An 18,516-nucleotide genomic window follows, 5' to 3' on the forward strand; every position below is an offset into this window, starting at 1 on the left:
CATGGGTTCAAATCCTGGCTCCGCCACTTGTCAGCTGGGTGACTTTGGGCAAGTCACTTCCCTTCTCTGGCCTCAGTTACCTCATCTGTAAAATGGGGATTAAGACTGTGAGCCCCCCGTGGGACAACCTGATCACTTTGAAACCTCCCCAGCTCTTAGAACAGTGCTTTGCACATGGTAAGCGCTTAATAAATGCCATCATATTATTATCGTCAGAGGTCATGGGTTCAAATCCCGGCTCCGCCAATTGTCAGCTGTGTGACTTTGGGCAAGTCACTTCACTTCTCTGTGCCTCGGTTATCTCATCTGTAAAATGGGGCAGTGTCGAAGCAGTACTGTAGTAAAATGTAGAAGCAGTGTGGCTCAGTGGAAAGAGCACTGGCTTGGGAGTCAAAGGTCAAGGGTTTGAATCCCAGCTCCGCCACTTGTCTGCTGTGTGACCTTGGGCAAGCCACTTAACTTCTCTGGGCCTCAGTTATCTCATCTGCAAAATGGGGATGAAGACTGGGAGCCCCATGTGGGACAACCTGATCACCTTGTATTCCCCCAGAGCTTAGAACAGTGCTTTGCACATAGTAAGCACATAACAAATGTCATTATTATTATTATTATTATTATGGAGATGAAGACTGTGAGCCCCACGTGGGACAACCTAATCACCTTGTATCCTCCCCAGCGCTTAGAACAGTGCTTTGCACACAGTAAGCGCTTAATAAATGCCATCATCATTATTATTATCATCATAATTAGGGCATTTGTACCGTACTAAGCGCTGGGGTGGATACAAGCAAGTCGGTTTGGACACAGTCCCCTGTCCACATGGGGCTCACAGTCTCAATCCCCATTTTACAGAGAGTCACGGAGGTCCAGAGAAGTGGAGTGACTTGACCAAGGTCACACAGCAGACAAGTGGCGGAGCTGGGATTAATAAAGGCTATCATTATTATTATTATTATCCCCATTTGACAGATGAGGGAACTGAGGCACAGAGAAGTGAAGTGACTTGCCTAGGGTCACACAGCAGACAAGTGGCAGAGTCAAATCCAGGAAGGCTCCCTGGAGGCAGGTCTCTAAGCTCTGCCTGAGGCTTCTGAACCTCTCCAGTGGCGCTGCCCAGCCCCAGGCTTCCCTGGGGCCAGGCCGTGCTGGTTAAACTGGTTTTCAGTGCTTTGGTTTTGGCTCCCGTCCCTTGGGCTCCAGCTCCTCAACCCCAACTCCTGGGTTCCCCTCCCCTCCTTTCTCTCCAGGGGCTCTCACCCTTCCCTTTTCCAACGGTGGTTGCTTGTAGGGAGCAGAGGAAGAGGCTCTCCTCCCCACCCCAATCAATCAATCAATCAATCAATCATATTTATTGAGCGCTTACTGTGTACAGAGCACTGTACTAAGCGCTTGAACTGGACTGGACCCCAGGGCTTCTTGGGGAGCCAGAGGGGCTGGGGTTGTTTCTGGCCGGTTTCAGGGAGCAGAGAGTGGGAGAGAGGAGGGTGGTTGGGAATCCTGGATGATTCTGGGAGGAAAATAATCATCAAGTCAACGGATTATTGATTAAATAATAAATAAATCATCAGCCTTTTTTCGGTGCCTTGAACAAGCCCTGAATCTCCTGCTGGAACAGATAATAATAATAATAATCATCATCATCATCAATCGTATTTATTGAGCGCTTACTATGTGCAGAGCACTGTATTAAGCGCTTGGGAAGTACAAATTGGCAACACATAGAGACAGTCCCTACCCAACAGTGGGCTCACAGTCTAAAAGCCTGTATAATAATAATAATAATAATGATGATGGTATTGGTTAAGCGCTTACTATGTGCCAAGTGCTGTTCTAAGTGCTGGTGTAGACGTGGCATGGGGTTGCCGGCTCAGCCTACACTGTAGAAATTGCACTTTCCAAGTGCTTAGTACAGTGCTCTGCACACAGTAAGCGCTCGATAAACACGATTGAATGCGTGAAAGCTCAAAGAGTTCATTCATTCGTTCAATCGTGTTTATTGAGCGCTTACTGTGTGCAAAGCACTGTACTAAGTGCTTGGGAGTGTACAATAATAATAATAATGATGGCATTTATTAAGCGCTTACTATGTGCAAAGCACTGTTCTAAGCGCTGGGGAGATTACAAGGTGATCAGGTTGTCCCACGTGGGGCTCACAGTCTTCATCCCCAGTTTACAGATGAGGGAACTGAGGCTGAGAGAAGTGAAGTGACTTACCCAAAGTCACACAGCTGACGAGTGGTGGAGCCGGGATTAGAACCCACGACCTCTGACTCCAAAGCCCAGGCTCTTTCCACTGAGCGACGCTGCTTCTCTACAATAGTATACAATAAAACAACACATTCCTGCCCACAGCAAGTTCACCGTCTAGAGAGGTGAAGTGCGGTGAGGTGGGTGAGAAGGGAATAGGGGATGAAATAATAATAATAATAATAATAATAATAACAATAATAATAATTAATAATATTAGAGAAGCAGCATGGCTCAGTGGAAAGAGCACGGGCTTTGGAGTCAGAGGTCATGGGTTCAAATCCCAGATCCGCCAACTGTCAGCTGTGTGACTTTGGGCAAGTCACTTCACTTCTCTGTGCCTCAGTTCCCTCATCTGTAAAATGGGGATTAAAACTGTGAGCCCCACTTGGGACAACCTGATCACCGTGTCACCTCCCCAGTGCTTAGAACAGTGCTTTGCATATAGTAAGCGCTTAATAAATACCATTATTATTATTATTAGTGTTTGTTAAGCACTTACTATGTGCCAAGCACTGTTCTAAGCGCTGGGGGGCTACAAATTAATCAGATTGTCGCTTCTGAAATGGGAGAGCTGGACATTTGGATGGATCTCAGTTGGGGGATCCGTCCTCTGGGTCCCCTGCTCAGATCGGTCTGTCGGTTGATCGGTTTCTGCTCCTTTATGCTCTCCTGTATATATGTATATATGTTTGTATGTATTTATTACTCTATTTATTTGTACATATTCATTCTATTTATTTTATTTTGTTAATATGTTTTGTTTTGTTCTCTGTCTCCCCCTTCTAGACCGTGATCCCACTGTTGGGTAGGGACAGTCTCTAGATGTTGCCAACTTGGACTTCCCAAGTGCTTAGTCCAGTGCTCTGCACACAGTAAGCGCTCAATAAATACGATTGCATGAACGAATGAATGAATAAGAACTGCAGTACTGCCTCCGGCGCTTAGTACAGTGCTCTGCACACAGTAAGCGCTCAATAAATACGATTGAATGAACGAATGAATGAATAGGAACTGCAGTACTGCCTCCGGTGAGTCCTCCAAGATAGGGGGCGGCAGAGGGCCACCCACGCTCCTTCCTCCTCATCTCTATCTCCCGGAAGTGGAATACCCGTCCCAGAGCGCCACGGCGTCTCGGTGGTTCGGGTGAGTCCAAAAGCGACCTACAAGCGGAGGGGTGTACGTTCTCCTACTAAAGGTCGTTGGCGGCGAGTAACCTGAAAAAAAACCTCAGTAAAAGGGAAAAAGCGGCTTATAGTTTAAGTGATAACTATGTAGGTGAGAAACTAGTGCGAGGGAAGGTGGGAAGGTCGCACGGAGCGGCGGTGTGAGGATGTATTCCCCCCATGCCCGGATGGTTTCCCCCGATCCGCCTGCGCGGGTGGTTCCTGCCGTTGTAAACACAGACGCACGCTCGCACGCACGTAGACGTCTTGACAGCGAGGGGAGGTGGTAGTGGCCGTTTGGGCCCCAGGCGTCCAGTCCCCCGGAGCTTCGGATGGTGGGGCCCGAGGCCCCGGGCTGCTAACGGCCGCGGGGAGGCGGTGAGTACAGTTCGGGGGGCGCTACTTATTGGAGACCCCCGAGCGAGAGGGTCCCCTCCCCCCCGCCCCCCACCTTGGGCCGGTCTGCGCAGCCGCAAACTCTCCCCCGCCCCCTAGCGGCCGGTCCTGACTCTTAATATTCGTACCTTGGGCCGGTCTGCGCAGCCGCAAACTCTCCCCCGCCCCCTACCGGCCGGTCCTGACTCTTTTAATATTCGTACCTTGGGCCGGTCTGCGCAGCCGCAAACTCTCCCCCGCCCCCTAGCGGCAGGCCCTGACTTTTAATATTCGTACCTTGGCCGGTCTGCGCAGCCGCAAACTCTCCCCCGCCCCCTAGCGGCCGGTCCTGACTCTTTTAATATTCGTTCGTTCATTCATTCAATCGTATTTATTGAGCGCTTACTGTGTGCAGAGCACTGTACTAAGCGCTTGGGAAGTACAAGTCGGCAACATATAGAGATCCCTACTCAACAGTGGGCTCACAGTCTAGAAGGGGGGGACAGAGAACAAAACAAAACGTATTAACAAAATAAATAGAATATGTACAAATTAAATACATAAATAAATACATTGAGTAAAAAATCCGTACAAACGTACAAACCTCATACGTACTTCAATCGTATTTATTGAGCGCTAACTGTGTGCAGAGCACTGTATTCGTTCAATCGTATTTATTGAAGTACAGAGCACTGTACTAAGCACTTGGGAAGTGCAAGTTGGCAACATATAAAGATCCCTACCCAACAGTGGGCTCACAGTCTAGAAGGGGGAGACAGAGAACAAAACAAAGCATATTAACAAAATAAAATAAATAGAATAAATATGTACAAATAAAATAAATAAGTACATAGAGTAGTAAATAGAGTAATAAATACGTACAAATGCACAAACCTCATACCTACTTCAATGGTATTTATTGAGCGCTTACTGTGTGCAGAGCACTGGACTAAGCGCTTGGGAAGTCCAAGTTGGCAACATCTAGAGACGGTCCCTACCCAACAGTGGGCTCACAGTCTAGAAGGGGGAGACAGACAACAAAACAAAACGTATTAACAAAATTAAATAGAATATGTACAAATTAAATAAATACACAGAGTAATAAATATGTACAAATGTACAAACCTCATACCTACTTCAATCATATTTATTGAGCACTTACTGTGTGCAGAGCACTGCATTCATTCAGTCGTATTTATTGAGCGCTTACTGTGTGCAGAGCACTGTACTAAGCACTTGGGAAGTACAAGTTGGCAACATATAGAGACGGTCCCTACCCAACGGTGGGCTCACAGTCTAGAACTAAGTGCTTGGGAAGTCCAAGTTGGCAACGTATAGAGACGGGCCCTACCCAACAACGGGCTCACAGTCTAGACGGGGGAGACAGACAACAAAACAAAGTTAGAGAAGCAGCGTGGCTCAGTGGAAAGAGCCCGGGCTTTGGAGTCAGAGGTCATGGGTTCAAATGCTGGCTCTGCCAATTGCCAGCTGTGTGACTTTGGGCAAGTCACTTGACTTCTCTGTGCCTCAGTGACCTCAGCTGGAAAATGGGGATTAAGACTGTGAGCCCCCCGTGGGACAACCGGATCACCTTGTAACCTCCCCAGCGCTTAGAACAGTGCTTTGCACACAGTAAGCGCTTAATAAATGCTATTATTATTATTGACAATTAACAAAATTAATAGAATAGTAAATATGTACAAGTAGAGTAATAAATCTGATAATAATAATAATGATGCTTGTTAAGCAAGTACTATGTGCCAAGCACTGTTCTAAGCGCTGAGGGGATACAAGGTGATCAGGTTGTCCCACGTGGGGCTCACAGTCATAATCCCCATTTACAAGTAAAGTAGAGTAATAAATCTGATAATAATAATAATGATGATGATGGCATTTGTTAAGCGCTTACTATGTGCCAAGCACCGTTCTAAGCAGTGGGGGACCTTTGGGCAAGTCACTTCTCTGGGCCTCAGTGACCTCATCTGGAAAATGGGAATTGAGACTGTGAGCCCCACGAGGGGCCACCTAATCACCTTGTACTTAGAACAGCGCTTCGTACATAGTAAGCGCTTAACAAATACCATTATGAACATCATGTGCCAATCACTGTTCTCGGCCCTGGGGTAGATTCAGGGCAATGAGGTTGTCACACATGGGGCTCACACTTTTAATCCCCATTTTACAGGTGAGGTAACTGAGGCACAGAGAAGTGACTTGCCCAAGGTCACCCAGCAGAAAAGTGGCGGAGCCGGGATTAAAAGCCATGACCTCAGACTCTCGGGCCCGGGCTTTATCCGTGACATCATGAAGCCCCTTGTGGGGCAGGGATTGTGTCCAACTTCATGTACTTGCATCTACCCCAGTGCTTAGAACAATGCTTGGCACATAGTAAGCGCTTAGCAAATACCATAATAATGGTAATAATGACTCTGGTTCCCAGGGAGGCAACAGGCGTTGTGTGTCTTCAGTGAGAAATAAACATGCCTCTCCCTGTTTTATGAAGCAAATGACTAAGCGAGAGCAGGGTGGCCTAGTGGATAGAGCCCAGTCCTGGGAATCAGAGGTCCTGGGTTCCAATTCCTGCTCCGTCACTCATTTGCTGTGTCACCCTGGGCAAGTCACTCCACTTGTCTGTGCCTCAGTTCCCTTATCTGTAAAAAGGGGAGCCTCCTGTGGGACAGGAACTGTGCCCAACCTGATTAGAGAAGCAGCTTGGCTCAGTGGAAAGAGCCCGGGCTTTGCAGTCAGAGGTCATGGGTTCAAATCCTGGCTCTGCCAATTGTCAGCCGTGTGACTTTGGGCAAGTCACTTCTCTGTGCCTCAGTTACCTCATCTGTAAAATGGGGCTTGAGACCGTGAGCTCCCCGTGGGACAGCCTGATCACCTTGTAACCCCTCAGCGCTTAGAACAGTGCTTTGCACATAGTAAGCGCTTAATAAATGCCATTATTATTATTATTATTAGCTTGTATCTACCCCAGTGCTAGTCCAGTACCTGGCACATAGTAAGCGCTTAACAGATCTAATAATAATAATAATAATAATAACCCGAAGGAGTCCTCCTAGGTCACACCTGTGAGCACCCAACTCCAAGGCCAGCTGGGACCCTTAGGGAACTGAGGGTCACCACCCCGGATTGAATCCTCATTCCCCTGTCCCCCTCCCCTACAATAATAATAATACTACTAAAATGACAGCATTTATTAAGCGCTTACTACATGCAAAGCACTGTTCTAAGCGCTGGGGAGGTTACAAGGTGATCAGGTTGTCCCCCGGGAGGCTCACAGTCTTAATCCCCATTTTACAGATGAGGTAACTGAGGCCCAGAGAAGCGAAGTGACTTGCCCACAGTCACACAGCTGACAATTGGTGGAGCCGGGATTTGAACCCATGACCTCCGACTCCAAAGCCCGGGCTCTTTCCACTGAGCCACGCTGTTTCCCAATTATCCCCAGAGTGGTGCGGCTGCCGCCCTCCACATATAGGGACTGTCTCTATATGTTGCAAATTTGTACTTCCCAAGCGCTTAGTACAGTGCTTTGCCCATAGTAAGCGCTCAATAAATACGATTGATGATGATGATGATGATGATCCCTCCTGAACCTGCCGGTATTTTCAATTTCTCAACTTGCACGTGTTTATTCCCTGCTGGGTGAAGGAGCGTCTTGGTTTACTTAGCCATTCATTCGGTCGTATCTATTGAGCGCTTACTGAGTGCAGAGCACTGTACTAAGCGCTTGGGAGAAGACACTACAACAATGAACAGACACAATCGCCACCCACAATCTCATCGTCTAGAAGGGAAGGCAGACATTAATACGCATAGTTAAATAAATTCAGATACCCCCCCCCCCCCCCGGGAATATGCGTCCACTTCCCCAGTCAATCGTATTTATTGAGCACTTTCTGTGTGCAGAGCACTGTAATAAGCGCTTGGGAGAGAACACTACAACAATGAACAGACACAATCCCCACCCACAATCTCATCGTCTAGAAGGGAAGGCAGACATTAATACGCATAATTAAATAAATTCAGATACCCCCCCCCCCCTTGGGAATATGCGTCCCCTTCCCCAGTCAATCGTATTTATTGAGCACTTTCTGTGTGCAGAGCACTGTAATAAGCACTTGGGAGCGGACACCACAACAATGAACAGACACAATCCCCACCCACAATCTCATCGTCTAAAAGGGAAGGCAGACATTAATATGCATAATTAAATAAGTTCAGATACCCACCCCCCCCTTGGGAATATGCGTCCCCTTCCCCAGTCAATCGTATTTATTGAGCACTTTCTGTGTGCAGAGCACTGTAATAAGCGCTTGGGAGAGGACACCACAACAATGAACAGACACAATCCCCACCCACAATCTCATTGTGTAGAAGGGAAGGCAGACATTAATATGCATAATTAAATAAATTCAGATACCCACCCCCCCTTGGGAATATGCGTCCCCTTCCCCAGTCAATCGTATTTATTGAGCACTTTCTGTGTGCAGAGCACTGTAATAAGCGCTTGGGAGAGGACACCACAACAATGAACAGACACAATCCCCACCCACAATCTCATCGTCTAGAAGGGAAGGCAGACATTAATACGCATAATTAAATAAATTCAGATACCCCCCCCCCCCCTTGGGAATATGCGTCCCCTTCCCCAGTCAATCGTATTTATTGAGCACTTTCTGTGTGCAGAGCACTATAATAAGCGCTTGGGAGAGGACACTACAACAATGAACAGACACAATCCCCACCCACAATCTCATCGTCTAGAAGGGAAGGCAGACATTAATACGCATAATTAAATAAATTCAGATACCCACCCCCCCCTTGGGAATACGCGTCCCCTTCCCCAGTCAATCGTATTTATTGAGCATTTTCTGTGTGCAGAGCACTGTAATAAGCGCTTGGGAGAGGACAGTATAACAGATACATTCCCTGTCCGTGATGAGCTTACAGTCTAGAGGGGGAGACAGAAGTTAATATAAATAAATAAGATTACGGATATGAACGTAATGCTGGGGGGCAGGGAGGGGGTGATAAATAAGGGGAGCAAGTCAGGGAAGAGGAAAGGAGGGGTTAGTCAGGGAAGGCCTCCTGGAGGAGATGGGCCTTCAACAAGAGTTTGAAGGCGGGGAGAGTCATTGTCTGGCTCAATGGAAAGAGCCCGGGCTTTGGAGTCAGAGGTCCTGGGTTCAAATCCCGGCTCCTCCACTTGTCAGCTGGGTGACTTTGGGCAAGTGGCTTCACTTCTCTGTGCCTCAGTGACCTCACCTGTAAAATGGAGATGAAGACTGTGAGCCCCACCGTGGGACAACCTGATCCCTTTGTAACCTCCCCAGCGCTCAGAACAGTGCGGTAAGCGCTTAATAAATGCTATCATTATTAGTCTATAAGGAGGTAGGGCGTTCCAGGCCAGAGGCAGGACGTGGGCGAGAGGTCGGAGGTGAGATAGATGAGACGGAGGCACAGCGAGAAGGTTGGCAGTGGAGGAGCAAAGGGAGCGCCCTTTTCCAGAGGGAAGATCCCCGGCCCTCCGGCCTCCTGCTCACGTCAGCCGTCAATCATTCAATCAGTCGTATTTATTGAGAGCTTACTGTGTGCAGAGCACTGTACTAAGCGTTTGGGAAGTCCAGGTTGGCAACATATAGAGGCAGTCCCTACCCAACAGTGGGCTCACAGTCTAAAAGGGGGAGACAGAGACCAAAACCAAACATACTAACAAAATAAAATAAATAGAATAGATCATCATCATCATCATCAGTCGTATTTATTGAGCGCTTACTGTGTGCAGAGCACTGGACTAGGCGCTTGGGAAGTCCAAGTTGGCAACATATAGAGACAGTGCCTACCCAACAGTGGGCTCACAGTCTGAAAGGGGGAGACAGAGAACAAAACCAAATATACTAACAAACTAAAATAAATAGAATAGATCATCATCATCAATCGTATTTATTTAGCGCTTACTGTGTGCAGAGCACTGGACTAGGCGCTTGGGAAGTCCAAGTTGGCAACATATAGAGACAGTCCCTACCCAACAGTGGGCTCACAGTCTAAAAGGGGGAGACAGAGACCAAAACCAAACATACTAACAAAATAAAATAAATAGAATAGATCATCATCATCAATCGTATTTATTGAGCGCTTACTGTGTGGAGAGCACTGGACAAAGCACTTGGGAAGTCCAAGTTGGCAACATATAGAGACAGTCCCTACCCAACAGTGGGCTTACAGTCTGAAAGGGGGAGACAGAGACCAAAACCAAACATACTAACAAAATAAAGTAAATAGATCATCATCATCATCATCAATCGTATTTATTGAGCGCTTACTCTGTGCAGAGCACTGGACTAGGCGCTTGGGAAGTACAAGTTGGCAACATATAGAGACAGTCCCTACCCAACAGTGGGCTCACAGTCTAAAAGGGGGAGACGGAGAACAAAACCAAACATACTAACAAAATAAAATCAATAGAATAGATATGTACAAGTAAAATAAATAAATAAATAGAGTAATAAATATGTACAAACATGTATCCGTCCTTCTCCGGATCTGCCCCGGCCCCAGGGGCTACGGGCCCTGGCCTGCCACCGGCCGGATTCCGGCCGCCCGTCGTGTCGTGTCCCGCCGTGGGGCCTTGCGGCGACCAGTATATATGTATATATGTTTGTACGTATTTATTACTCTATTTATTTTACTTGTACATATCTATTCTATTTATTTTATTTTGTGAGTATGTTTGGTTTTGTTCTCTGTCTCCCCCTTTTAGACTGTGAGCCCACTGTTGGGTAGGGACTGTCTCTATATGTTGCCAATTTGTACTTCCCAAGCGCTTAGTACAGTGCTCTGCACATAGTAAGCGCTCAATAAATATGATTGATGATGATGATGACCAGAAGCCGCCGTGCGTTTGGCTTTCTCCATCGGCCCAAACCCTGCTGGCCCTCGCGCTGAGCCCAGTCCGTCCAACAACGACACTGAGGCCTCGCTGTCGAATCCGCGACCCGTCTGATCTCCCCGTGCTCTGCTTTCCGTGCAGGACTTCACCGGTGTCCTCACCAGGGCCTTCCTCTCTTAAAGGTACACTCCTCGGCAGCGGGCACCCTCCCGTGGGCAGGGTGGGGGGTCTTCCTAACCGTTTTTCCCCCTTCGGCAGGGCTGCCGTGGGTTGGGAAGGACTTGGGAGTTCGAAGGTCATGGGTTCTAATTCCGGCTCCGCCACCTGGCTGCTGTGTGACCTTGGGCGAGTCACTTCAATCAATCAATCAATCAATCGTATTTATTGAGCGCTCACTGTGTGCAGAGCACTGTACTAAGCACTTCACTTCTCTGGGCCTCAGTTACCTCATCTGGAAAATGGGGATGAAGACTGTGAGCCCCATGGGGGACAGGGTCTGTGCCCAACCTTACAAGCTTGTATCTTCCCCACCGGTTAGAACAGTGCCTGGCCCACAGTAGGCACTCAACAAATACCATTAAAAGAAACTGTGAGCCCTATAGGGGACAGGGTTTGTGCCCAACCTTACAAGCTTGTATCTTCCCCACCAGGTAGAACAGTGCCTGACCCATAATAAACACTCAACAAATACCATTAAAAGAAAAAATGCAGCCGGTGGGATGCAGGTTAGACAGCAGGGCTGGGTGATTGCGTGGGCCGAGCGTCTTTGGGGTGTGCGGTCCGGGGCTGGGCACGTGGGGTGGTGCCCTGGAAGTTGGGTGCCCACCCCCCTGCCCCCCAGGGACCCCGTCCCCTATCTATTCTATTTATTTTATTTTGTTAATATGTTTGGTTTTGTTGCCTGTCTCCCCCTTCTAGACTGTGAGCCCGCTGTTGGGTAGGGACCGTCTCTATATGTTGCCAACTTGGACTTCCCAAGCGCTTAGTACGGTGCTGTGCACACAGTAAGCGCTCAATAAATACGATTGATTGATTGATTGGAGGAGACCAGCCCTTGCCCCAAGGGAGCCCACCCCCGGTGGTGCCCGTCCCTTACCCCCGGGGAGCCCACCCTCTGGCGATGACCCCTCCTGCCCCTGGGGAGCCCATCATCATCGTCAATCGTATTTATTGAGCGCTTACTATGTGCAGAGCACTGTACTAAGCGCTTGGGAAGTACAAATTGGCAACATATAGAGACAGTCCTGACCCAACAGTGGGCTCACAGTCTAAAAGCCCATCCTCCGGTGGCACCCATCCCTTGCCCCCAGGCAGCCCACCCTCTGGGTGAGCCTGTCCCCTGCCCCCGGGGAGCTCGCTGTCCGGTGTCGCCCATCCCCTGCCCCCCGGGGAGTCCGTCCGCCCTCCCACCCTCCGATGGTGACGACCGTCCCCGGGGCCGCTGTTCCAGGGCGGGAATCCGGGCCGGGCGGAGGATGAACTGTCGGGCGGAGGTGCTGGAGGTGTCGGTGGAAGGGCGGCAGGTGGAGGAAGCCCTTCTGGCCGTGCTGCACACCGTCCTCCTGCACCGCACCACCGGAAAGTTCCACTACAAGAAGGAGGGCACCTACTCCATCAGCACCGTGGGCACCCAGGATGTCGACTGCGACTTCATCGACTTCGCCTACGTGCGCGTCTCCTCCGACGAGCTCGACCGAGCCCTGCGCAAGGTCGTGGGCGAATTCAAGGTGACCCGAGGCCCGGAGGGTGGGGGGCGGCGGGGGCCGGGAAGGATGGGGTTTGGAGAGGAAGGGAGGGAGTTTTAGGCCGATGGGTCGAGGCAGGGGGAAAGTAGGCGAGGCGTGGGTGGCTGGGGGCAGTACGGGACGGGCAGCGGGGGCGGAAGCCCACTTAACTGCCCTGGGCCTCACTTTCCTCCTGCGTAAAATGGGGATTCAATCCCCGTTCTCCCTCCTACTTAGATCATGAGCCCGGTGGGGGACAAGGGACTGTGTCCAGCCTGATGATCTTGTGTCCATCCCAGTGCGTAATTCATTCCTTTATTCAGTCGTATCAGTCGAGCGCTTACTGGGTGCAAAGCACTGTACTAAGCACTTGGGAGAATACAACCGTAGACACATTCGCTGCCCACACCATACAGTGCTTAACAGTTATCGTTATTCTTGTTATAACAACTCAGTCAACGATTTGAGGGCTAGAGGGGCAACTGAAGCAATTAGCCAGTCCTGGGGCCCGGTTGGGATCAATCTGGGAAGGCTTCCTGGATGGAGAAGATGCCTCGGGGCAATCCGGATCAGCCTATCACCTCCTCCGTCCCATCCCGGAATCCCCCCCTTAGCTTTCCCCTGAGCGGAAGCTCTTCTCAGTCATTCATTCATTCATTCAGTCGTACTTATTAAGCGCTTACTATGTGCAGAGCACTGTACTAAGCACTTGGAAAGTACGATACAGCAATAAAGAGAGACAATTCCTGGCCAGAGTAACTGAGGGGTGAGGGTGGCTGGCGGGTGGGTACGGGTTGGGGCGCTGGGTGCCCACCGGGGAATGGGAGGGGGGTCGGGGAAGATAATAATAATAATAATGCTGGCATTTATTAAGCGCTTACTATGTGCAAAGCACTGTTCTAAGCGCTGGGGAGGTTACAAGGTGATCAGGTTGTCCCACGGGGGCTCACAGTCTTAATCCCCATTTTACAGATGAGGGAACTGAGGCACAGAGAAGTTAAGTGACGGGAGGGAGCTGTAGGCCCTGGGCCGGGGGGCCGGGCGGGCGCGGGGAGATGGAGGCCCGGCGACCCCGCCGTCTGGCGCTGAGATGTCCGGTTTGTGACCGGTGTCCCCCTCCCCGCCCCCGGATGGCCCCCAGGACGCCCTGCGGAGCTCGGGCGGCGACGGGATGGGGCAGGTCTCCCTCGAGTTCTACCAGAAGAAGAAGTCGCGCTGGCCCTTCTCGGACGAGTGCATCCCGTGGGAGATGTGGACGGTCAAGGTGCACGTGGTCAGCCTGGCCACAGAGCAGGAGCGGCAGATCTGCCGCCAGAAGGTGGGCGAGAAGCTCTGCGAGAAGATCGTCAACGTGGTGGAGGTGATGAGCCGCCACGACTACCTGCCCAAGATGCCCACCCAGTCGGAGGTGGACAACGTGTTCGACACGGGCCTGCGAGACGTACAGCCCTACCTATACAAGCTCTCCTACCAGATCACCGACGCGCTGGGCACCTCCGTCACCACCACTGTGCGCCGGCTCATCAAAGACACCTTGGCCCTCTAGGCACCCCCTCCCCCGGACCCGCGCCCCGGGCACCCGACGGGATCCGACTCCCTCGTTTTAGCTCCCTTTCCTGGTTTTAAAACAGGAAGGGCCGGGGTCACCTCCTCCTCCCGGCCCCCCGGTAGAGTTTTGACCACCCTCCCCACCCCGCCGTGCTCCGTGCCCACCACCCAGGTCTCCACTTGGCCCGTCCGGAGCCCCGCTTGCCCGGCAAATAAACGTCTCTGCCGTTCCTCTTCCCCCCCACCCTGCAAGCCGCGTGAGCTCTGTGGCGGGCGGACCTATGCCCGAGGCCCCTTCCCTCCCCTCCTTGCTCCGGCCCCTGAATCCGGGGGGCATTTGGGCCCGAGGACGGGGCAGGAGGCCAGAGGAATCAGACTGCGGACCAAGCGGACTTGGAAGTGGAATGGAAAATATGCCCCTTCCCCCCATCCACCTGCTCAGCCTGGGTCTCCCAGACAGAGGAGGTGGGGATATGTGTGAGTGTATCTGAGGGGGCAGGGGCTGACTAACTGCGGAAGAAGCAGGGTGGCCTAGTGGACAGAGCACAGGCCATCAAAAGGACCTGGGTTCTAATCCCGGCTCCACCATTTGTCTGCTGTGTGACCTCGGGCAGGTCGATTCATGTCTCTGGGCCTCCGTTCCTCAGCGGTAAATTGGAGATTAAGACGGTGAACCCCATGTGGGACAGGGACTGTCCAACCTGATTTGCTTGTTTCCACCCCTGCGCTTAATACACAGTCACAGTCTTTTAGACTGTGAGCCCACTGTTGGGTAGGGACTGTATATGTTGCCAACTTGTACTTCCCAAGCGCTTAGTACAGTGCTCTGCACACAGTAAGCGCTCGATAAATACGATTGATTGATTAATACAGTCCCTAGCGTACAGTAAGCACGTAACAAATACTATTTTTTTTTTAATAAAAAAGCTGCACCCTGTACCTGAGACTGCAGCTGCAGCAAGGAACTGGCAGCGAGAGTGGGGTTTGTCTTCTGCACCCCCCCCATATTGTACTCTTCCAAGCACTTAGTACAGTGCTCTGCACACAGTAAGCGCTCAATAAATGCGAACGACTGAATGTCCAGACTAGATTTGGTCCTGCCCTGGCCTCCGAGACCCCCTGGAGATTGGAGTTGCCACCTTGAACTCACAGAAGTGCCAGTTATGATGATGATGATATTTGTTAAGCGCTTATTATGTGCTGAGCACTGTTCTAAGCGCTGGGATATCAGATTGTCCCATGAGGGGCTCACAGTCTTCATCTCCATTTCACAGATGAGGGGCTCACAGTCTTCATCTCCATTTCACAGGTGAGGTAACTGAGGCACAGAGAAGTTAAATGACTTACCCAGAGTCACACAGCTGACAAGTGGCTGACAGTGCTCTGCACATAGTAAGCGCTCAATAAATACGATTGATGAAGTGGCGAAGCCAGGATTAGAACCCATGACCTCTGACTCCCAAGCCTGGGCTCCTTCCGCTAAGCCTCCCTGCTTCAATTATAGCTTCTATGGGGCTTCGAACCCACAGCTCCAGGTTTAGAGAGAAATGGCAGTCCCCGGCCCCAACCTGATCCATCGGTAGACTTTATTGAGCATCTAATTCAGTCATTCATTCAATTGTATTTATTGAGCGCTTAGTGGGTGCAGAGCACTGTACAAAGCGTTTGAAAAGTACAATTCAGCAACAGACAATCCTGGCTCACAGCCTAGAAACAATGGGCCCACAGTCTAGAAATAATAATGGTATTTGTTAAGCACTTACTATGTGCCAAGCACTGTTCTAAGCGCTAGAGTAGATACAAGATAATCAGGTTGTCCCACGTGGGGCTCGCAGTCTTAATCCCCATTTTTCAGATGAGGTAACTGAGGCACAGGCAAGTTGAATGGCTTGCCCGGGGTCACACAGCAGACAAGTGGCAGAGTCGGAATTAGAACCCAGGTCTAATAGCAATGGGGTCAGAGGCTCAAATAATTTAGGAATAGTAGTTGTAGTCGTCCTCCCTGTGCTAAGCACTTGGGAAAGTGTGACAGAAGCCTGAGACCCGTTCCCTGCCCCCAAGGAAACCCCCACACTCATTTACAGATCCGAGGGAGTTAGAAGTGGATGCCAACTGGGTGTTTGTTATGTGCTTTCCATGTGCTAGGCACTGTACTAAGCGCTGGGATAATAATAATGATGGCATTTGTTAAGATCTTACTATGTGCAGAGCACTGTTCTAAGTGCTGGGGGGGGCACAAGGTGATCAAGTTGTCCCACTTGGGGCTCACAGTCTTAATCCCCATTTTACAGATGAGGTAACTGAGGCTCAGAGAAGTTAAGTGACTTGCCCAAGGTCACACAGCAGACTAATTAGGTTTTCGTTAAGGCAGGTGGTGGAGTGGGATTTGAACCCCGGTACTTTGTTGTCGCTCGGGTAGGGGGGTCTGCAAGGGGCCGTGAGGAGGGGAAGGGTGCAGAAGGGGAGAGAGGGCCCCAGCCAGAGTTGGGAGGGGGTTATCTGGGAGGGCTGCTTGGAGGTGCCACCCCTGGGGCAAAGGATGGACCATGAAGGGGTCGGGGCCGCCGCTTGTCTGCTGTGTGACCTTGGGCAAAACACTTCTCCGTTCAATTGTATATATTGAGCGCTTACTGTGTGCAGAGCACTGTACTAATCGCTTGGGAAGTACAAGTCCCTCCCCCCACCTTACCTCTTTCCCCTCCCCACAGCACCTGTATATATGTATTTATTACTCTATTTCATTTGCACATACTTATTCTATTTTATTTTGTTAATATGTTCTGTTGTGTTATCCGCCTCCCCCTTCTGTCATCATCAATCGTATTTATTGAGCGCTTACTGTGTGCAGAGCACTGTACTAAGCGCTTGGGAAGTACAAATTGGCAACATATAGAGACAGTCCCTACCCAACAGTGGGCTCACAGTCTAAAGTACAGTGCTCTGCACACAGTAAGTGCTCAATTTAGACTGTGAGCCCACTGTTGGGTAGGAACTGTATATGTTGCCAATTTGTACTTCCCAAGCGCTTAGTACAGTGCTCTGCACATAGTAAGCGCTCAATAAATACGATTGATGATGACTGAATGAATGAAAGTTGGCAGCATACAGAGACGGTCCCTACCCTACAACGGGCTCAGGGTTTAGAAGGGGGAAGACAGACAACAAAACCAAACGGGTGGACAGGTGTGAAGTCGTCAGAACAAATAGAATTAAAGCTAAACGCACATCAACAAAATAAATAGAACAGTAAATATGTACAAGTAAAATGGAGTAATCCAGTCAGAACAAATAGAATTAAGGCTAAGTGCACATCATTAACAAATAGAACAGTAAATATGTACAAGTAAAATAGGGTAATCTGTACCAATCGTATTTATTGAGCACTTACTGTGTGCAGAGCACTGTACTAAGTGCTTGGGAAGTCCAAGTTAGCAACATGTAGAGACGGTCCCTACCCAACAGTGGGCTCACAGTCTAGAAGGGGGAGACAGAGAACAAAGCCAAACATACTAACAAAATAAAATGGAATAGATATGTACATGTAAGATAGAGTAATAAATATGTACAAATATATACATATATACAGGTGCTGTACATATGTACATATCATCATCAATCGTATTTATTGAGTGCTTACTGTGTGCAGAGCACTGTACTAAGCACTTGGGAAGTCCAAGTTGGCAACATATAGAGACGGTCCCTACCCAACAGTGGGCTCACAGTCTAGAAGGGGGAGACAGAGAACAAAACCAAACATACTAACAAAATAAAATAAATAGAATAGATATGTACAAGTTTAAATAAATAAATAGAGTAATAAATATGTACAAACATACATATATACAGGTGCTGTGGGGAAGGGAAGGAGGTAGGCCTCAGTTACCTCATATGGAAAATGGGGATCGAGACTGAGACCCCCACATGCGGCAGAGACTGTGCCCAACCCCATTTGTCTGTATCCAACCCGGCGCTTAGTACAGTGCCTGGCACATAGTAAGCGCTTAACAAATACCATCATTATTATAATTATTATTGGTCCGACCAGAGAGCCTGGCCAAGCTGCTGGGACAAGGCCGACTCCGGCCCCGGAGCCTCCTGAGGGGGAGGAGAAGTAGGGGGAGAAGGGGTGCGGGACCCTGGCGTCCTGGGCCTCCCACCAGCCCCCCACCCTGGGGTGCAGAGCTGGAGGTAAGGAGGTCCATTGTGGAGGGGAGGGGGATTTGGGGAGGGAAAGCACCTCTGTGGCAGGGTGGCAGGTGGGGGGGTGTATGTGTGTGTTTTGGAGGAGTCCCCCCCCCCATGCAAGGGTCTGCCCTCTCCACCCCCTTGGACCCCTGAGTCACCCCACCCGCCCATTAGTGGGGACCCCCCTGCTCCACCCGTGTCCCTTTCACCCCAACCCAGGCCCCGCCAGGACAACCCACCCCAAATCAATCAATCAATCGTATTTATTGAGCGCTTACTGTGTGCGGAGCACTGGACTAAGCACTTGGGAAGTCCAAGTTGGCAACATATAGAGAGGGTCCCTACCCACCAGTGGGCTCAGTCTAGAAGGGGG

The 18,516-nt window shown here is 50.0% G+C and overlaps 1 protein-coding gene across 1 annotated transcript; it reads left to right on the top strand.

The window, feature by feature from the left end:
• Window positions 1–3,678: 3,678 nt before the first annotated feature.
• ATG101 (autophagy related 101) lies at window positions 3,679–14,202 on the top strand. Its single transcript, XM_038752757.1, has 4 exons — window positions 3,679–3,791; window positions 10,828–10,868; window positions 12,137–12,413; window positions 13,552–14,202. The coding sequence occupies exons 3-4, from the start codon at window positions 12,162–12,164 to the stop codon at window positions 13,954–13,956; spliced, it is 657 nt and encodes a 218-aa protein (XP_038608685.1). The 5' UTR covers window positions 3,679–3,791; window positions 10,828–10,868; window positions 12,137–12,161; the 3' UTR covers window positions 13,957–14,202.
• The last annotated feature ends 4,314 nt before the right edge of the window (window positions 14,203–18,516 follow it).

The sequence above is a fragment of the Tachyglossus aculeatus genome, chromosome 10, assembly GCF_015852505.1.
Source record: "Tachyglossus aculeatus isolate mTacAcu1 chromosome 10, mTacAcu1.pri, whole genome shotgun sequence".
Lineage (NCBI taxonomy): Eukaryota > Metazoa > Chordata > Mammalia > Monotremata > Tachyglossidae > Tachyglossus > Tachyglossus aculeatus.

What these genes read in the sequence shown, in the direction of transcription:
- ATG101 (XM_038752757.1), top strand. Translation starts at nt 12,162, where the DNA reads ATGAACTGTCGGGCGGAGGTGCTGGAGGTGTCGGTGGAAGGGCGGCAG. An exon ending in AGGTCGTGGGCGAATTCAAG is followed by an intron (nt 12,414 to 13,551) that starts GTGACCCGAGGC and finishes GATGGCCCCCAG; the next exon opens with GACGCCCTGCGGAGCTCGGG.